Source organism: Micropterus salmoides, unplaced genomic scaffold, assembly GCF_014851395.1.
Source record: "Micropterus salmoides isolate LMB-PRFRI ecotype aquatic unplaced genomic scaffold, ASM1485139v1 Ms_hic_scaffold_7, whole genome shotgun sequence".
Lineage (NCBI taxonomy): Eukaryota > Metazoa > Chordata > Actinopteri > Centrarchiformes > Centrarchidae > Micropterus > Micropterus salmoides.
The window spans coordinates 26,120,399-26,142,674 of record NW_024044459.1 but is presented as its reverse complement, the minus strand read 5'-3'; the positions used below and the strand labels follow the sequence as shown (position 1 = coordinate 26,142,674).

The window sequence follows — 22,276 nt, the reverse complement described above, 5'->3', positions numbered from 1 at the left end:
ACTGAACAAAATTATAAACACGAGTGGCCTTTTATTGTGGCCAGCCTAAGACACACCTGTGCAATACCCATGCTGTCTGATCAGCATCTTGATATGCCACATCTGTGAGGTGGATGGATTATCTCGGCAAAGGAGAAGTGCTCACTAACACAGATTTTGATAGATTTGTGAACAATATTTGAGAGAAATAGGCCTTTTGTGTCCATAGAGAAAGTCTTAGATCTTTGAGTTCAGATCATGATGAATGGGGGCAAAAACAAAAGTTTTGGGTTTATAATTTTGTGCAGTGTAACAACAGAGCAATCTGAAACATGCAATATCTTTTGGCCACTTGGGTGCAGCAGAAACAAGCTGTAAACAACAATGACATATCCGTGTGTAGCCTCCATTTTTGTTGCCAGCCAACACAAGGACGGATTTCATTTATTATTATTTTAGCTATTTCATTCAAGTTTCAAATTAAAATGTTGACATCAAGTATATTGTATCTGGCATCCAAACCCACCTGCATGTTGATACCGTAACTGATTTTTTCAGTTGACCAAACAAATCTTTATCCTTATGATTGAATATGAATTCTGCACTGCCTATAAAATCTGATTTATTTATTTATTTCAAGATGATAATTATTTAAAAGCAACATTATGTAGTTATTGTATCTTAAAATGATAATTACCAATAATTATAATTGGTAATTACCGAGCGTGTTATCTAGTAAGTTAAGCTAACTTCAGATTTATAGCTAGTTGCGAGTGACACGAGCAATGACTTTGCTACCATCAACAGCTGGTGGAGAGCGCCGCCAATGTCGTGCCGGAGCCAGGCAACATAACCAGGCTACGCAGCCTCTTTGGAGAGAACGTTAGCTAATGGCAGGGGCAAAGAGACCAAAGAAGACGTTGATGGAGGATGCTAAGAAGAGAAAGAGAGATTGACCAAGCAAGAGGCTCCTGGACGTTGGCAAGAGCTTTGTGAAATAAAAGGCTGTAAGACAGACGCCGAGCTGGAATTCTTTCTGCGTACACTGTTGGACTAGAAAGTAATATTGCTATGTCTAGTGTTGTCGCACGTGCTTGATGTTTGGCTGTTTTAGGAAAGTTGTCAACTTGCTAGTTTTTGATCATAACTAATGTAATTATAACAAACACACGTGTAGAGCTGTCCTTATTTACCTCAGTGGTGAATTACACTCTGAAACGGTAGGGGCGCCATTCGCACAAATCTTACATAATGTTGCTTTAACCTGCATTAATGATTTGTTGCTTTGATGAAAATTTTGAGTACTGAAAACTACATTTTTCTAGTGTCACAGCCGTAGAGAGTCGCAAACCATCATCTCTGGTGTATTGGATTGTTTGGACTTGTTGGTGAGCTCACTGGATCCTTACTATGACCAACCATATTCTTTACGAAGTTCATTATTGCAACATTTCTTCCCAAATACTTCTGCAACAAGCCACATTACTAGCAGCACATGAACGATGTGTGAAAAGACGAGTGAGTGTCTTTTCTACTCTCGGTAAGGCTGACTAACATGCCCCTTAGTTTTTATGAGTTTCTTCTAACTTGGCCTGTTAAGAGATACTTTTAATCCAAAGATGTTTTGTGGGGACAGGACATTTCTATTTCTATTGCTTACTGTCTACAAACTGCCTGGATGCTTGGTATAAGCATACCCATAAACAGAATGCCAAAGTATTGTACCACAATCACAAAGTGCGTCACACGAGTATCACTTACTGGAACCAGTTGGTGACGGTCATCATGACGTAGAGGGATCCCAGGAAGAAGACAAAATGGAAGTAGGAGTAGCTGTAGATGGTTTTCTCTCTCTCATCATATAGCACATTCTGGCCTGAACCAGTCTTCTCATCATAATCATCTAAAAAGCACACAAATGCAAAGAGTATGTGGGTGAGACACTTTTAATGTGAGAAAATGTCTTAAACACTGACTTCAGTTGAGGTGACGTGACACTCAGTGATACAAGCCAGGAGAAAAATGAACATCCAACGTCATTTTGGACTGATTAATTTCAAGGAAAACTTTACAGATTTTCAACCAGCTTTGTATCATTACAATGTTGGCAGTATGTGCAAATGAACGATGGTTAAAGTAACAATCTCAAAAATTTTCATCTAAATAAATGTCTGTTAAGTCACTATTTATCACAGAATGATGTATCTGGTAAATGGTGATCGAGCTTATGGCCCACTGATGAAAGTATTACAATATCTATATATCTGCAGTATTACGAACTGGATGTCAGTGGCGAGCCGCACATACATTGCCCCAGCGTGTTGCCCAGAGGTGCAATCAGAGTTTAGCCTAACCTTAGTAGTTCTGATTGGCTGACTGTTTGTAGCAGTTGGGAAAGTTTGGGAGTGGCCTTGGGAGGCATGGGGCCCAGTGCATTCTGGTTGTTGTAGGTTTTCTGCCCTTGAGTAAAAAGAAATACCACAACCCCTTTTCTCTGTTTTTCCTAGTATGTAGCACCAATTTCAAAAATATTCTGCTTTACCATCTTTCCAGCACTGAAATGTCCCTATAATTTAGATTTAAGTGACGAATAAAAGATGTGTCCCTGCGATGGACTGGCGACATGTTCAGGGTGTACCCCGCCTTTCGCCCGATGACAGCTGGGATTGGCTCCAGCCCCCCGCGACCCTGTACGCAGGATAAACAGCTGACGATGGATGGATGGATGGATAAAAGATGTGTACTAGTGGTGATATATTTCTGACAGTTAAATCTTTCAACTGATAACAGTGTTTTATTTCCAGCAGGGGGCAGTGTTAGCCTACCCACAATTGCACTTCTCCGCTGGTCTTACATCATTGTGTCATACTAACCTCCTAGTAACAGTGACATCATCTGTGTTTGCTGACCAATACTTTCTCACCATCCTGAATCTGGCAGAGGAATAGCAATGAGCATAGCCCCTCTGTGGGCAAACACTACGGCTGGAGACATAAGTGTACATGCTGAACAGGCTGGAGAGGCAGGGGGGAGAGAAGGGGAGGAAGAAAAAAAAAAGATGTGATAGTGAGGGGGAATTATTTGACTTTTCCTCACCTGTGTCATCTCCAAAACAGAAACAGCAGCGCGCTCTCTGCAGGATAAAAGAAAAATATAAAAGGGTTACCTCATAACTGAAAGACACACACATGTCTCTTGGGCCTAATCAATTTAATTTGATGAGGACATCTAATTGGGAGTGCCTGGTCAGTGGGATTTTAAGCTCGTGTGAATCTCTTTAACCAATCTGTATATTCATTAACCAACACCCCTAATGAGATCTGAATATTTGTGCGTTTACCTCAGTCTCTGGCTCACTGTTCCTATACACTCTGAGCGCTGCAGAGCTTCGCCTGGTGGTGGATGTCAAGCTAGAGGGAGGGTGGGGAAAGAGAAATAGAGAAAAAGATTCAAAGATAAATGAAGGGAGAGAAAGGTTGTTATTCCGTCACTATGTATTTTTCCAATAATTTGCAGTTTCAGATTGCTGCAGAGTCTAATTCCCTCCCAACAACCACAAGAGACATGATGCCTCCACTTGATGCAAAACACATGTGAACAAAACACAAATGGCCGTAGTTCTTGCCTCTCCTACCCTCAGCTTAGCCACAGCCAATCATGCACGTCCTCTCTGGAGTCACAGCCAATCAAAACTACCCTGTCTCTGCCTGCCAAAAAATACATTACTTTTATTCTACCTACAACAGGACTGCTGTTAATGGGTTTGGATTGTAGCCTTTGCAATCTTTCTCAACTCTATAAATTCAACATTATAATACTAAAATCAGATATATTACACGGAAACTTGGTAATAGTGCGTGCAGACATTGAGATTAGGAAAAGGAGAAGCAAAAAAAATCAGTGTGTGTGTGTGAGTGTGTATGTGTGTGTGTGTGTGTGTCTTACCATGAGTAAAGGACACAGCCAAACAGGATAACGGTTCCCAGAGCGGTGACAATCTTCTTGTCACTCTCCGTCCCAGAATTGAAGGGAAACACACACACGGTTGTGTTCACACCATCTCTCTCCACCACTAAACAGAAAGAATGTGCAGACAGAGATGGATGAGGTGAAAGAAGAAGTAGGGGAGTATTGTAAGGAATAGGGAGATTTCCAGTGTTTGAGTGTATATTTTGGCACAGTGTTCGCAGCAGCGAGAGAAGGAGGGGAAGGGAAAATGGAGGGATAATTCAACATACAGGGTTAGTACAAAAGCACTGACAGCCTAAAAAGCAGTATGTAGTATAGTTGAATGTTACTTCTGAACAAGAGGTCTTCCCCTTTTTTTAATGTCTGTTTTAGTGTTTCCATTATTATTGGTTTAATTTATACAGATCACTGATGAAACTCATTATATCATGATATGAGCATTAAACCTTTTGCAAAGTCTTGTTTGCCAAAGGTTTTTTTCACTTCCAAGCTGCAGTCTGAATAAACTTTCAAACTATTATTGTGTCTTGCGAGTATTCATCCCTACTAATGAAATACACGACCATCTTAAAACACCATTACAACACAGGACGCTTTAACAACTAAAAATAACTTTTCCATTTAAAAAAACACACTTACAGTAAACAATAAATGTGCACTTTGTTCTGTGGTCAGTTTTTCTGTCTCAGCCAACAAAACTTTGCTCTTTGATTATTACCATGCTACTGTCTCCAGTCCACAGTGTCCTTTTGATCATGGTTGGATGAATACTAATAAAACTTGGCCCTAGTTTTCAATCACAGTGTATATTTATACTGATTATTGTTCCATTCCTAAACCTGACAGTGTGCCACTGCACAGTTGTAAGAGGAGCAGCTGTATGAATGCCATCCGTAGTGTTGGCTGCAGCATTACTAAGCCTAACAAATGACTCAACTTAAATAATATAAATAATACCTCACCTGTTGATCCATGCTGATACTCAATAATGGCAGTGTAGGGAATAAATTGTGACTTAGCACCACAAAAGTTAATATTGTTACAGGTAATCAAAACAGTTTATTGCTTTAAAAAGTAAGATTATACTGAGTGCTTTTCAAGTGGGAAACATGTTTGTTCTGCTGTTCTTATCTTCAACCTTGAACTAGATATAGTGTGAAGTCTGTGTGTGTGTGTTTTTGTGTAGAAACCAGTTCAGGAGACTTTGTTGTGTGAAAACCAAGCTACTCCACAAGATATGGAAGTTGGTACTATAGAAATTGCTGTTAGCCAGAGACTACTCAGACACTGCTCACTTTGCTGTGTGGTAATTATTTAAGAGTCCTCTGTCCATGTACATGAATAAAACAATTTATATGCCCAGAGACGGTGATTTCTCTACAACAGCTGTGACTACTCTGTGGAGATGGGTGTCTGTTCACACTCACTTTCTTTTGGTTTGCTGGAGAAGGCCGAGAACGTGAGGTACATGACGTACACACTGATGACTCCTGGCTGCAGCAGGCCAGATGTGGGCTGCACTGCAGTGACACAAAGGTGAAGACAGGGTTTAATTATAATTGGCTATACTAACAGAGATCCCAGAGTTGGTGCAAATGTATTTTAGCCAACAGTTTACTAATCTATCATTAAACTATGTTTGTTGTGTCTCAAATGTGTTGCTTGTATTTTCATATGTATTACACAAACAAATTAGATAATTTGCTTATGAGTACAGGTCCTCACATTTCTGTATGCATGGAGAGATGGCCAACAGGGAGACGATGAGGCACAGGCTGCCGTTGATGCCCAGGAAGATCTTGTTAAGTAAACAGGCCTCGGGGTGGGTGTAGTATAGACCCATGAAGATTACGGCTCCGACTGCAAAACTGAACAGCACCAGAGTCACAAGGGCCAAAGCTGCGTACCACAGACGATTATACGTCACTCCTGAACTCCTGCAGACAGAAAGAGAGAGGGAAAGAGAAAACAGACAACAGAAAGGAAAAACACAACATGAACAAGGGTGAAGCAAATTAAATATGTAAAAAAAGAGCAAGTTAAGAGGGGAAAAAAGCAAAGACAACGGACACAGGAAAGACTGGCCTAAAGAAAAATTCAAAGAAGGAGAAAGTTATACTTGGTGAGTTATTCCTGCACCCTGAGGAGACAAGACCACAGGTTTATGGCTGCAACGTTTTCACATCAGTTGTACTTGGTCTGAAAATTTAAGGTTTGCACATACCAATACATTTTAGTTTACTGCTTTGGTTACCAAACCATTAAAAGTTTTTGAAACAATCTGCTATGGTTTGTGTGTGTCTGTGTGGGAAGGGAAGGGGGAAATGAGTGCACACTTCTAAACCATATGCATCCTGTGAATCTGCACAGGGTAGGCCGGCTGCCAAGCCTCCCTCCACTCACGAAAAAACACAAAGCGCCATGAGTCCCTCTTTCCAAACTTTCATCCTAATAACCCCACAGAAGAATATGTCCCACCCTCTGAGTTTCTCAAGAACAAATAAAAAGCACTGCACTCTTTCCATTTGCAGGGCGTCCATGCTTACGTAAGCGAGCCAGACTCTGAGTTGCTGGGACAAAAAAAGAGACGAGCAGAGAGAAGACGAGCTGCTCTCACCAATTTGTGTTCCATCTGTGTGCAAACTCCACCAACAGCATGAGCTGGATCAGCAGGAAAATGCAAGCGCAAGCAGCTCCTACGTAGCGCCACACTGTGGAATTGAACAGAGAGAGACGAGGAAATTGTTTTAGATTTGTGAAGACCTTACAGCAGGTATCTGTGGCTCCCTGCAGGTTGCACTTTCAAGCTGCAAGGTTATATTCGAACTACAGAAAAGATAGAAGGGTCATTTTGGAAATTTGATTGGAGGGCTGCTGTTTACTTGAGTGAGCTTGGAAAATGGCCAGGCTAATGAAAAAAATGCAATACTCCTTATTCCTTCCTTCCTGTTTCCTTATTACTTCCTGTCTCTCCAACTTTTTGCCGTTATAGAGATGGATATATTAATTATATGTTATCTAGCAAAATATATTACAAATGCAAGCTTAGATTGTAGCACTGTAGCTCAACTGCTGAGTGTCTTCTCTTTACCTTCCAGAAAGGTTTCCTCATTTGGGACGAAGAAGCCTCCAGCGCAGCACGCCACCAGCAAAATAAACTTCAGCAACCAGAACCTGACATTGAAAGCAGTGATAAGGTTTAAAGGTTGTACTTGAAAAAGGTGAAACATGAAACGCCAAAAAAACCCAAAACAAAATGGCATACAAAACAATGACTCCTGACAGAGCAGCCTCAGTGTGACATAGTCTGAATTTTGATTGTACTAGGAAGAGAAATCCAAGAAATACATTTGTCAATGAATAATATATACTATAACAAATCCAAAAATAACCAGGAAGGATAAGATCTAGTGTTCAAGATAATGGGTGCTTAACTATTTAGAGAACACTCGTCATGTTGGCTATGACACATGAAAGACATGTTTAATCGCAGGACAAGGCGGTTTGCTCACAATATCACGTTATTTTTACTATTTATACAGACAAGCACTACAAATGTAGGGTTCCTGCTAGATGTTATAGGTGAATGTAATTTTTTTAATACACGGCAAAAGGTGAACATAGAGAGGAACGAGGCCTTCTTACCCGTTATGCACGGCTGCCCTCCAGCCTGTGCTGTTGTTCACTCCTAAGGTGAAGACAGCGAATATGAAGAAGAAGCAGGCCATGCCAAAGCACACCTTGTAGACGGCAGAGTAGCCAACCAGAGTTTTGCAGTTCTCCCCTGCATTCATCTTCTCACACAACTCACTGTAGAAGGGGATCTGATGGACAGAAATCACAAACCCAAGACACTTAAATTAGATCGTTATGGTGTTGCAAAGCCCCCACCTCTGCTCATGTTTGTCTAGTACGCGGTCTCAGAGAAGAGAGGCCCAATGGTGTCTATTCTGAGTGTCACGCCTCTGAAGGAGCAGAAAGAGAGAACAGGCATCAACAACAACCCCTCTTTCTCTCCATGAAGCCCTCTTTCATCCTGCGTTCTCTACAGGCTGTTAGAGGGGCCTTACAACTAACTGTCAGTGTACACAAACAAAAGACACAGATGAATAAATTAACCGCCTTTTGTCAGCAAGTCAGAGGGATTTGGAAGAGTGAAAAAGCAGAGAGAGCACGAGCAAGAGAGAAAGACCGGGAGAAGCGTCGTAAAAAAATTTGCTTTCCACATTTTATTTCAACCTACAGTGATCTGCAGAAAAAAGGAACAGCAAAACCGGACTCTGTGAGGTAGATAAGGACTTTGCTGTAGCCTTCAACAGGAAATTGAAGTACTTCAGTGGCACAGTGCCAACAGAAGAGACGGCCTTTGAAATGATAACCACAGGATGAAGGCTCAAATATCTGTTCCCTTTTCTGATGCCCCCCAACTGTAGTGATGTGAATCAATGTCAAATACAAGAGTTGCTTTTCAAACAGATGTCAATTTTTGAGAGAACGACAGATCTTTACTTTGAGAGAATAAATGGTCTGAGTTGGCTTTCCTGGTTACTGGCAGAGTATTTTGGTCCTTGAAGTTGTACACACGGGTGAGACGCCAGCGGATTGAGTTGTCATCACCTCAGTTTGTAGTACAGTCCAGAGCCAGATCACAACATAGAGTAAAAGGCCCATTTTAGAGTTTTTGTCTCGTGTTGAGGGCCATATTAGCATGTCCATGGTGTAGTGATTAAGAGCGAAAGGGGCCGGCTGTTTCAGACAGCTGTAAATCTCTTGAGAAAAGACCTGCACTCTCATACACACAATGGCTGCTCTCTTAGCTGGGACTTCCCACTGTGCTCAGTGTTCGACTGACAGTGTGCATGTATGTGTGTGTGTGTGTGTATATATATTAATATACATTTGTGTGTGTGTGTGTGTCTGTCTGTGTCTGTGTGTGTGCGTGCGTGCGTGTATGTAACTCAACAGGCTTAGTGTGGGGCTATCAAAGACCATTTCGTGCCTGAATGGGCCTTTTACAGGGTTCTCCTCTCACAAAGAGACACACAGTAGGGAGTTGTTTTAATACTGTAAAGTAGAAAATGGCAGAATAAAAAACAGCTAAGAAGATTAGTAGAAAAATATTACTGTCTTCAAATAGCCCTATCAGATTTAGAAACATCATTACCATTTACTCTGTCTTCTAGTCTAGTGTATGCTTATACCTTATATACAGTCTATGGCTGATACACACTGTACAAACTGTACAGTGCATCTAAACAGGAACATCACTTCTCAAGCTCAGATATTCAGCTATCAATATTAATGCTGATAAAAGGATGAGAAGGAGATGTATCAGGACATCATGTCTGTGCAGACTGTGACACACATTTGAGTTGCAATTTCTCTGAAACAATCACAGAAAACTATGATAATAATCCTGCAGTGTGATGATTCAAAGAGGTAACACGGGGGAAGAAAACACATGAAAGTCATAAAGATCAAAAGAGAGAGCTGCAGATCTTCCCCCAACTTTAGAGGATAGGTTGGCAGTTAAAAACAAAAATCTACCAGCCTGAACCCCTGCCTCCTTGACTGTGGCCTTACTATGAAGATACAAATGCGACCTCCTGGTAAAATAGAAGGAAGTCTGCTTTTCCTGTAGCAATGTTATACATCTTTAGGTTTGCCTGTTAGCATTGACTAGGTAATACTGATACATTCTCCGAAATTTTATTCTCTTTCAACAGAGAGCCCAGTTTCAAAATATGTGTGGAGATTGTGTAACCTACAGATGCTGTGTCTTTCCTTTTCAGTTCTGCTCCGTGTCAGTATGTTTCTGTCACGGCACTATACTGTCCAATAACTGACTGTCAGGCCTCATTTTATGTACAGTTGCTTACTTCTGTGAAGTGAAGCCTGTGGGAAAAGTATAGATGTAGCAGTAGGCCAAACAGTGTAAAAGGTCACAGTATTGAGGCTACTGTTGGCTTGGTTACTAGAGCCTCTGAGCCGACCCCCACTCTTCTATTCAGAAAATTAGGCCATTTGCAAAACAACAACAGAATTAAGACTTTAAAGCTAGGAGCAGACCTAAAAATTATTTAAATTTACGCAATGCAGACATAAATTATTTTTGAGAAAATACACAGATTGGTTTAGTCTTGACAATGAATGTGCCCTGCACACCTATACTGAAGTTTGCATTAAAAAAAATAATACAGACGAGTGAAGTAAAGAGTGAAATGATGGATGGTGGCGGGCATGTGCTGAATGCCTGCCTACTCCTCAGGGAGAACTTTATAAGGGCAAGGTGGACTTCAGCTGAGCCATGGCTCTGCTCTTTTGCACCTGGATAACTGAATTATCTAAGTAAAACTCCCTACAAGATATATCGGTTTGTTTTTTGACAGTTATTTAAAAGTATTTCTTCGACACGCCTCATTTCAGTTGTGAAAATCAATTTTGTTTAAAATAATCTTGTTAAGAACAACCAGCTGACAAATATACCTATCGTAAGTATAATCAGCCCAATAACTGCACTGTGTGTCGCCCCCTGGGTCCCCAAAAAGTCAGCATGTTGTCATGTTGCTACCTGCACACATAGGAAATCATGACCTACAATAGATAGACAACAGATGTACTATGGAAGTATTTATCTATTAAGAGGCTTTTAGGACTGAGAGTTTCAAAGCCACTCAACTCACTTTCCATTTAAATGAAGCAGAGATGACCACTTTAATTTTATGTGCTATTCCTCCCTACCTTCTTACAATTAACTTTCACTTAACTCTTCAAATACATGTCAGAATGTAAAGTATGTATATGTGTATATGTGTTAAAGGAGCATGATACTTTGCTGTGTGTGATTTATGTACTTACATGGTCTTTCAACTCCTGCTCCACAGTGGGGGACATCATGATGACACAGATGATGGTGACCAGCAGGAAGTAGAGGGCATACATGACTCGGGTCCCTGTGGACTGTTTGATCTTGGGGCAGCAGTTACAGCAGCACGAGCACGCCGCTGAGCCACAGCAGCAGGCCAGCTGCACACAGAGAACAATGGAGAAAAGAGGGAAGGATATCACTTTCAGAATTTTCCACACCATTATAAGCCATCTGATCGAGACATAATGTATTTATACAGCGCACTTGGATAAGGGAGGACCAGGATAAAAGTGTGTCAGCTACAGAGGCTGCACGTTGATCTTCCAGGAAGGAAAGGGAACAAAGCAAACAAAAATTCCGAAAGTATCATAAGACCAAAATGCCAATGTCACCAATAGAACAATTGTTTTGTAACAGTGGTATTATAGAGAAAGAGAGTAGTAGACAAAAGATAAAAACAGAAACACAGAGACAAAAAAGTGCTTTTAGTGAGAATTCAAGACTTGTAGTTTGACAATTGATGATACTTAAATACTGAAGATTATACACAGAGTTGTGTGATGTTCATTAGTCCTACAGGTGGACTAGAAGTAAAATAATATGTCATATACAGGCCCAAATCACAATCTGAACAGCTTCCACTCCAAAAGTAAAATAATACAGTTAGTTAAACCTTGGAAGTCAAAACCAATGAACTAAAGACACAGGTAATTTTGGTATTTTTAAACCTGGCCCTATTTTTACATATTTTAGGGTCTAAATGCTAATAGGTTTTGGAAGTGGTCCAGTAGATCACCTCAGTCGGCAGCCGCAAAAAGGGGAGCAACGTAGTGCTTGGGGGCAACTGCAGCTGTCAAAAGGTACATCCACTAAAGTGAAAGTTCAATATTACAATACCTACAAAAGAGATAGGGACTCCCTCACATTTATTAAACTGAGAGGTGAGTTCATCTTACAAAATGTAACATAAGTAATCAAAAAGATTAATCAAAGGTTGCAGCCATTGTGGTAAAATACAGAGACAGAAAAAAGGTCTTTTTAGTGACAATTCAAGACACGAGATTCATAGTTTGACAACTGATTGGAGCTTGGGAGTCAAGATGCTCATATACTGATTATACACAGGGTTGTATGTTAAATAGTTCTACAGGAGTCTAGTCAAGTCATATTTGATCTACAACAAACAAACAAAAGAAACAACAGGCAAAATGTTAAGTCTGGTGCCTACTGATACATTTCAAACTTTCCAGTTAAGCTTCTGCTTTCACAATCCTGCAACATTTACTACTTACTGCAGGTGTGAGCCAGAAGATAAAAATATGGCAACTTACTGGACAGGGAAAAACTTGCCATAGAAGACACCCGTCTGACTGTCTCTTTGGTCATTCATGGTTTCTATCACGAGGGACAAATCACTACCCCCTTCACAGTGGCAACTCTTGGTCAATGTAGACAGTGAAGTCTTGTCTGAAAACAAACACGCACACTCACTCACAGAGGCCTACTCTGTTTCTTCTGACAGGCCTTCATAGAGGACAGTCTCATAAAGACAACCCCTGTGTTCTATTTAGGAAAGAGGAGGCTCTATAATTATGCAGTATAATGTCTTTCTGTAGCAACCCCACCCTGCTAGTGTAAGCCTCCTACTCCTCAGCCTGCAGAACACATACTGCTGTGGTGAGAGGTGAACTTCTGATGTGGTCAGCTGAGGTGGGGTACACTGTACAGCTACAATGGTACTGCTGGGGAGGGCTTACACGCACCATTTTTCTTTGTATGTTTCCACTTATGGGATGCGTATATAGTGCAGATAAAGTACCAAGGCTAGTCGGACCATAGTTAAGTCTTTTTGAGCCACATGGAAAACATCTCTAAGTACTATCATTTAGGCATTAGGAAAGAGGTAGGAAATTATGGGGAGATGAGCAGTGACTTGTCAGCAACTGCTGGCATCTGCATTTACTCATTTGGCAGATGCGTTTATCCAAAGCAACTTACATTTGAGGAACAACATACAAGCATCAGTAAAGTAAATTCTAAGGGTGCTCCAATCAATCGGTCACCGATCATAATCGGCCGATAATGGCTTTAACTAATTTGATCGGTGGTCGATAAAAAGGCCATAAGAAAAGCCGATCAGAGGATGCAATACTCGCCAGACAAATTTTCAGCGGCAGCTAAAATGTTTCACTACGCTGTCTGAGCGGTTTTCAAAGCTAGCTAGCACCAAAGACCTTCCCAGACAAGAAGGGATTAATGCGCCCACATAATCATTTACAATTACAGTTGAGCAGCAATCAGACAAGTGGAGCAACAGGCAGGAGCGATCATGTGAAACTGTCGCAGCTGTGCTCATCTCACTCACAATCCACCCGCAACCGGAGTTTAACAGACACATCAGGCAGAGAGAGAGAGAGACTGATCCTTCAGTGTGAGTTTCCTGATGCAAAGAGCGGTGCCACTCAATCAGCTGACTGCATCTCTCTCTCTGTTTTCGTTACAAAAACGGAGACCTTTTTCTACGTTTCCGCCTCCAGTCCAGATTAAAACGGTGAAACAGAAGATGTTTGTTTGAAAACGCTGCTGTCCCCAGTGGACAAAACAGAGGACTTTGTAAAACGATGACACACACTCACATTTGGCTTTGTGAGTCGGTCTTATCAGTCATGCAAAGCAAAAACACGATGCTTTACAGAGTTTTAGTTTAGGTATTTTTATTAAAATATAAGTGCTGTGTAAATAATACTTAACAGTTAGCCTACTGTGCATGTCGCTGTATTTACTTTTACGACAACTCCCAGTCTGTTTTGCGCCGCCGTCTCTCGTACTCCCGTGTTACTTTCAGTAACAGTTCCACTTCGTTGTCGGTCAATGCAGAAAAAAAAGAAAAAAGTCTGGTGTGGTTCTTTGTCTGTATTATTTCTTCTTTTGCTAAATCGCCTGCTACTGCGGAGTAGACCATCTGCTTCGTGTTTACACTGGCACGCGCATGCCCAGAGTAGCTACCTGAACGGCCACTAGATGTTTTCAGTCCTTCTAATATAGACAGAGATCAACTCTGATACGCAGCTGAAACGCTGCTGCGGACAGAGAAGATCGTTTTCGTTATAAAACTGTTTTAAAAACGTAGCCGTGTGGATGTAGCCTCACATTACCCCACTCCTCTCTCTACTCCTCTCATGTCAGCCCTCTCGTTTCCCCGTAAATCTCCCGTATTTTTAACCTTTATGAAATCAAATAAAAACCTTGTTTGCTACTCTCCCTCTGGTAAAGTCGGTGGCAGCATGTAAGATATGTAGACTGTGCTTCCTGCACAAAGATTAAAAATTTAAACAATCCACTGAAATGATATAAGGCCTATAGCCTACTAATGGCAAACCATATGAAATTATAATGAATATAGTAGCCTATGTAATATTAACAATTGACTGTATAATATGGAATTTACATTGTAGCCTATTTGTATTTATTTAAATTTTCCTTATTTTCAAATCTCACTGAAGGCAGTTTTGACTCCTTTCTGTAGCCCTTCTCCCTCTCTCTGCTCCTCTCTCTGCTCCTCTCTCCCCCCTAAAGCCCACAGAACCTGCCTGAGCTTTCCAGAACAAAAAGCAGCTACTTCAGGGTTTATCATCGACTCATGATGCCTGTGCTCCTTTATCTCCTAAATATTTTGGCTACAGCCTTTTTTGTTGCAGTTTTTATGGTTGTGGTAAATTTATAAAGATGCTGTTTGTTCTGTTTTTGTAGTTTATTCCACAGTAAAGCTATATTTGTTAAGCTATAAGATGTTCACAGTAACCAGGCAAAGGCTGCTATGGTTTATGTCTCTAACACAGATTGAGCACAATTTGTTGCCCATGTTTCCTGGCAATAAAATAACATCTGTCATTTCATGATACTTTATCATCTGTTAACTTTAACACTTAATACATTGTTTTTACAGTGATCGGTATCGGCCGATACTGCTTTCAGCAATCGGTGATCGGCCCCAAAAAATCCTGATCGGAGCACCTCTAGTAAATTCTGTCTGACTAGAGGCCAAAGTTACCTCATCCTTTAAGAAAGGGGAACACCAACTGGTGTATGCCAAAAACAAATTGTTATTTTAACACATCAATGAATAGCAACAGGGTGGTTCCTCTTCTGTGGCTATAGTTAAGTTACATATAGTAACTAGTATAGTTAGAGTATAGTTAGTCTCTGCAATACAGTGTTTTTCCACTATCTTTCATCTCTTTAATTTACATTTCCTGTATGACCCTTGTCGTTCACTTTTAAAATATATTTTGGGGCATTATTTGCCTGTAATACTGAAACACAATGAAGCCTCACTCAAACTGGTCATAGAGTCATATACCCCAAGGCCACACACCCCATCTTGTAGCTCAAATGTATCCTGACACTGTGGGATTGCAATAACAATCCACAATCTGGTTATTACATTTGATCTCTCTAGACATATTAATGCATCCAAGCAATATCAGCTCCATTTGCCTTTCAGTCATAACAGTAATTTTAGCCCTCTTCTGTATGAGTGTGTGTCTAAACTGGTCTGTAATCTGGCCAGGGTGTACGGATACAGTTAAGCCAGTGTGCAACATTGTCTGATGTGTTGCGTTCCGCTCCAGATGCCAGTAATGTGTGGTATGCTGCAGACTCGTGGATCCACACAGGCACATGGTCAGGCTACTTCTCTGCCCACATGGCTCTGCCTCCCTGCTCTCTCTGTCCAGAGGTTTCCCTGCCAGTATTTTCTAGATGCCTCAAGCTAAAGAATGCTTACTAATAGCCTTGCCTTTTTGATACGAGTTGTGTGGCATGCTGTGGAAATGATATATTACTTTGTGAAGAGATAAACAAATAAAGAATGTTACCACAAACGGTTTTCTTTGTGCCATTTATTAAGAAGAATAACAGAGTAAGTTAATTCAGCTGAAGGACAGAGCCCTAAACACTGGTGTATTCAGAGAGTCTGACAAAAAGAAACAGATAACGAAGAACATTTATTGCCATTACACAGATAGGGAGTCTAAGGAAGAACTTCAGTAATCTGTGCAACAGCCTTGAGCTACGGTGGGGTAGACAGAGAAACTTAATTCTCACAAGAAAGGAGTCCTCCTTATTCTTCTAAGGACACAGGTGCGCTTCAGAATATACAAATGGTCCTACTAATTTAAAGGTTACAGAATATCACAACAGCATATAAGATATTACAAGTACATATACGGTAATGATTACATTTGCTATTACATGGCATTGGTTTGAGAATTCTTTGAACAGATTCCCATGTGAAACGAAAACTCAATTACGTTTCCAATCGAGTTCTCCTTAAGAGCTGAGAAAAACATTGCTGTGTCTGTTGCTTGTGTTACAGACGGTGCAAAATCAATAGTTTTAGCTTTATGAAATCAAAAACAAAACAGTTAACTGCACTGTTTGGAACAGAAATCAACACAGTGGGGCAACAGGATTACAGAGTAAGTAAGGAATCCTTCCTTCATCTTGAAATCTGGGTTCAAACCCTTGTGATAGTATGTGTCTGTTCTGCTAGTGTCCTTGAGACAAACAGTGAACCCATTAGTTTATCCAACTCCATTAGTTTATTCAAGCAAGTAATAGGTCAACACACAAGGTTCACATTTAATGCTTTATACTGTAATGCAAAATTTAAAACAGCACAAAAATAGGTCGAATCATAAATATGACCTTGGTTGTGGGCAACAAACACAAAGACTTATTTGATGCCAGATCAATCAAAGAATGACACCAGTTTGTTCCCAATGAGGATTCAAGAGGGGTGTGTTAATATCCATTCATGGATAAGTCAATTCATTGATGAAGAGGGCATTAAGCTCATACATGTGGACACAATTTTCCATTGCTTGAAATAAAACATAAGAGTGCGAAAAGAGGTTTGACATTCTGTCTCCAAGGAGTGCATATACTGCTTTTACGCACAAACTGACGTCTTGAATCTAAATCAAGTTTTATGTATGTGGCCCCTGGTCTCTGTTTGGTTATACACAGCTTAATAGGATAAGCCGTTTGTTTCCTTTGTCCTTGCTGTACCCGCATGTCTTTCTCAATGGGTGATTAACCACAATAGAGCAGGAATAAAAACAGAATGATATAAATTGCGAGTGTATTTAGATTTCATTAGTTAGGGGGTGTTTCACCAGCAGACTGCAGCAGAACTGAAGGAGGAAAGGGGAGCCAGGAGACGGTAATGTCTCGAGGAATTCCACCATGCACAGATACAAAGAGTTTCCATGGTAAGCAACGCTGACCCTAACCACTTAATGGGTCATCCACCCCTCCTCCACTGCCCGCCTGCCCCATAAGTATGTTAACAGGTGGCCGGCGTGTCTGTGGGGTACACCACTACTTCAATCAAAAGCAACACCCACTAGCATGTCATATTGCTTTAACCATCAGGCCCCAAAGATCATCATCCCATGCTACAGCAGATGAAGCACTTCAGCCACTTGCTAGGTCAAGCCTGGTCTAGCTTTACCAAACTTAAAAATAAGCCAAGAGTCTCACAACCGTCCACTGAAGGCACCAAGCCTCACTACACTGTGATTGTGGGACTAAAGTGACAAAGGCCTGTCTCTTTCTCACTCACCCTGAAGCTCTGTTTAACTCTCTTCATCTCATTTCCTCCATCCTAGCCCATTCCTGTTAATTAGAGGCAGATTGTTGTCATCTATTATATATCATGTATTTTTTCCTCTTATTTTCTCCTTTCTTTGTTATCTTGAGCTGCCATTCGCCCTATATCACTCACTCCCCAATGCTTGAGTAGTTTCCAGCGGTTCTAGGGGCCAGGAGAAAGACAATATTGCTCAAAGCGCACACACACAGAAATCAACTGTACGTAGAGAGGATGGACAGGACACAGGAGTGAGAATACTCATACTCATTCAAAATTAAGCAAGCAACCGCAGACAGAATTAGTCTGTATGACCTTGGATTGTTCAACAAGGACTCTGACCTACAGCTGGATGCTTAATCAACAAATGCAAGACAGTCCTACATGTGGACAATCCTTAAACGGCACCTGCGATCAGACTGTGAGCTATTTATTAGAGTATAATTACCATGTTTTTTACCTCCTCCATTTTGAACTGCCTTATTATCCTCAGCACAGCAGCAATGAAAATAACTGCAGTATAATTGCTGTAAAAAACAGGAAATGACTAGGGTAGCCTAAATCAAACACACAGGGGTAAACTCTGGGCCACGCAGACACAACTGCTTACACAATACAAAAATGGGTCATCGCTATAGCACAGGAGGCACTGTTATGGCTGAAGAGAGGCGAAAACTTATCTAGATGAAAACCCAACAACAAACAGTTTTCAGCGGAAAACAGCAGCACAGATAGACATGACTCACGACTGAGATGAGCACTGTCAAAACATAACATGGGAATATAAACCTCAGGTTGATTCAAACTACTGTGATTGTTCATTAATTCCATCACATCCAATACATCTTCATTTCCCGTCATACTTTACTTTAGTACATTCTGCCTTTCCATAAGTACACTATGCTGTAGATGGCCACTTTAAAACTGAGGGAACTCCCTGTTTCATGATAGTGATCATTGAAAAAAAGTTTACCACAATGAATCATGAGGGCTCAGTCGAAGCCATAGACACACCCTCTATCTCAACAATGCTTAGTGCTGAACGTAGTGAGGTGAAAAAATGGGCAAAAAAGAGGGAAAGCCAAAACAAACAAAAAAAACAACAAACATTTAAAACAATAAGATCCGACACAGAATCTTTCTCACACACAAGTAAGGTTGGCCCAAGCTCCAGACGAAGACCTACTCCATTTCCTCTTATATTGTGACTGACAGCTCCACTATTGTCTATATAGCTAAGCAGCTGTATACACACAGCAAAAATGTATCACTGCTCTATTTCCTATACACAAAGAGAGGTATTAGCTTCTCTCTTGGCAAATACATCCCCTAGCTACAACCAACAGAGAGAAACTTAAGTCCAATGGACAGAAAATAAAAGAAAGACAAAGAAGACTTAAGGTACAGTGACAGACTGAAAAACATGGCAGAAATGTAAATGCTCTGTACTTGTATATTATTATATATAGTATATAGTATATATTGCCTTTCTAGTCTTTTCGACCACTCAAAGCGCTTTTACACTACATCTGCATTCACCAGTCACACACATTCATACACTGAGCCTAAGTGCTCAAACGGAAACTAACATTCACACTCACTCATACACTGGCAGAATAGCCACCAGGGATTGAACCGCCGACCTTCCGATTAACAGCCAACCCGCGCTACCTCCTGAGCCACAGCCGCCCCATACAGAAATGAAACAATCCCATGCAGACAAAGGAGTCCGTTACAAAAATAACCAAAGGAAACAGACAAAACAAAACAAAACAGGAAGACAAAGTACAAGGCAGTGTCAGATCAACAGGCTAATCCAACATAATGTCGTGTTTACCCAGAGACCTGTTTCACTTCCCAAAATGTATTATTTACTAGTGAGAGGCTACAGTCATGCAGCATTGCACACAATATGATAGGAATTCTTAGCAAAAGCCTTACTGTTCAACTGATACTTACTGGCATTTCACATGATTACATCAGCACCTTCAACCCTTTTTTTTATAAAATTACAGAGACATGACATGGGAAGATGTGAAATGGAGGCGGTTGAGGAAGACATTCTCGCTGCCAGTTCAGAAGGCAGACAAAAGAGATGCATGGTTGCCATTGATGTCCCTATGGGAAAACAAGCTCCTGCGGCTGCTGACCACTGCAAAATTCCTGAGGGGAAGTTGAAAATAGCAGACATGTCTCATTTAGACACAGTTGGCCAGTAATTCTATTTGTACGACTGACCCAGAAGTTAATTTGGCTGGGGACTACTACCGATGTTTGTTGGTCATATTTACTTTTTTTTTTTTTTTTTTACAGCTCAGCAACACCTGTTTTTATGATCACCTGCCCCTCTGTGACATAATAGCCTTTACGCCTTGACCTGGGCAACAAGTGTGTGGGTGTTGCTGGGCTGCAGGTGAACATTTAGTTATGGTTCACAAACACTAAATAAAAATACACTGCCTACAAATCACTATTTCTCACCAAGCACTTTTGGTTGTTTTGCACCACCCTGATAAATGCAAGGTGTTTGGTGAATAAAGCATGGCAAAGGTTGTGCAATGTGAAAACACACTTTTTGGTTGCACATCCACAGAGGCCAATCCGTAAGCTCAGTGCTTGGTGTCACAGTCGAGGATACTTTATCAGGAAGGATGCTCTGCTAAACTACAGTCTCTAGTATCCTCTAGGTCCTCTTGACTTGTGTACCCTGCCAAAGAGGCCTGTGCCATGGCTGTGCTGCTTATAGACACCCACATGGTTTCAGTCCTGTCCCACACTCACAGCCAATGCTTGCAGCGCTTTGGACAAAACTCAACATTGAGCTACCGCCTATCCCATCACACAACATGGCATACATCCCTGATCCCACTGAGAAATTACAAGTGAGCTGCTCCCACACCATGCCTGCTCCTCTCTCCAAATCTAACCCAAACAACGCCCACCCTCCCTTAATTTCCACATCCGAGCCAAAGTGGAAATTAGCAGACCACACATCAATTTGGGCTACTCTAAACCTCAAGAGGGGCACATATATGCACACGCAAAGAAAAGTTAATTAGAAGTATACACATAAATAGAGATGGGGACAAAACTAAATAGGGAGTCTGTGACAGGGATTAGCACACCACCAGCACAGCAACACAAAACTGATCTTGTTTGCCCTTCATTTTCTCTTAATCCTTCCCTGTTTCCATTATTCCCACTCTTTAAAAAGAACAGGAAACAGAAGTGAGCTCCCCTTAGATGAGGGATGTGTCTGTGTAATTAAATTCCTGACAGGACCAGCTCAGCAGTGGTGACCCTGTGGTCAAAAACAGTCTGCTAGTTGAAAAAAAAGACACTCAGCACTGAAAGAAAACCCTCTCCAACTTTACATACAGACCATTAGCTGCCTGTCTTTTCAAATTAACTCGGCTGCTTCATCACAGCCCTCAAATAATTCAGATACACAAGCGATGTACCCACTAATCATTTTGATTAATGACTAATTAATCAAAATGATTAGTGACTAATTTGCTGATTATTTTCCCGATTAATTGATCTTTAAAAAAATTTCAGAAAATGGTAATAAAACTACAATCACACTTTTCTAAAGATATTCAAATAACAACAATCCAAACCTCAAATAAAATTCTATTTACTATCATTGAGGTAAAAGATAATCAGTAACTATTTGTAAACAGGAAGCAGGAAGTAATGATTACTAAATCAAATCAATTACATATAGGCTTAAATTATAAATACTTTTCACCAAAAATAATGCATTAAAAATATCATCATTTATGTTCTATATAGGAGGCAGGTCTATAATTAAATTAAATTTATTTAAAAAGTAATTCTGTAACTTAAAAATTTACTTAAAACACTTCAACAACAACAAAGCAGGCCTAATCATATTATTTCTACAGGGACTATAACTGTAGTTACATTGTAGTTAATTTCAAGTGAGCCACTATCAGACTGCCTTTTACAATTCAGCAACTTTAAAATAAAGGGTATTGACAAATTAAACCATTACATGTAGGTTTTTATGTTGTTAAGTAGTGTGAGCTATAAATAGTATTGGCCCGAAGTTTTTAAACAAGGTGTCACCAATGTGAAACTGCGCATTACTGAAAAGAAAACAAAACAAGTTATCACCACCTAGTTATGCAAAGAAGGCACGCAAGAGCACTGTGAACCCACACGGTTTCACTGTTTCCGTCCAACACATCTGTAAAGACATTCAAAGATGACTTGTTACAGCAGCCATATCCACGTTGGCTACTTGCTGTGCTGTGGGGTTGACGTTTTGGCTAGTTGCGTGCGTCGTCTCTCTTTGTCTTCCAACGGCTTTACCGTTACTACAGTTAAGTTATTCAATCATTTAAGCGAGGGAATTAAAATATGTTTCATACTGTCAATGAATTACAGTAGCTGTCAGGGGTCTCGCGAATCACCACGGCATTAAAAAACCTGGTGACTGCGTTAGCTGACGGCGAGTGGCTACAGATATTCATACAAACAGTAAACAAGACAGTCGACGATCGAACTAGCATAACGCTTCATTGTAACGTTGTGTCGTTTACAGCCGTTGGACAACGACAATAATAAAAACAGCAGTATGTCGGAGTATTGTTTCTCACCTGCGAGATGCAACACGGAGTACACATTTTGCGTAGAGACAATAAATAAGATCCGTTTCAGAGCGGGCGAGCTTTGTCAATCGCGTTGTTCTTCTTCCACATGAAATCACCACCACCACACGGGCAAGAACGCGCCTGTCCTCCTCAAACTGCTCAGTCCTCCCTCCCTGCCGGGCCGCT

The 22,276-nt window shown here is 40.7% G+C and overlaps 1 protein-coding gene across 1 annotated transcript in view; it reads right to left on the bottom strand.

Annotated features, from left to right (window-relative positions):
* The window catches only part of serinc5 (serine incorporator 5), a 24,773-nt gene extending 2,497 nt beyond the window's left edge, over positions 1-22,276 (bottom strand). The window contains exons 1-11 of the mRNA XM_038702510.1: positions 22,097-22,276; positions 10,807-10,974; positions 7,594-7,772; positions 7,040-7,122; positions 6,566-6,659; positions 5,674-5,885; positions 5,376-5,468; positions 3,925-4,051; positions 3,320-3,389; positions 3,076-3,112; positions 1,741-1,882 (exon numbers count right to left, since the gene is read on the bottom strand). Of these exons, the coding sequence (XP_038558438.1) occupies positions 1,741-1,882; positions 3,076-3,112; positions 3,320-3,389; positions 3,925-4,051; positions 5,376-5,468; positions 5,674-5,885; positions 6,566-6,659; positions 7,040-7,122; positions 7,594-7,772; positions 10,807-10,974; positions 22,097-22,123 (1,232 nt within the window). The 5' untranslated portion in view covers positions 22,124-22,276. The remainder of the gene's footprint in view (positions 1-1,740; positions 1,883-3,075; positions 3,113-3,319; positions 3,390-3,924; positions 4,052-5,375; positions 5,469-5,673; positions 5,886-6,565; positions 6,660-7,039; positions 7,123-7,593; positions 7,773-10,806; positions 10,975-22,096) is intronic.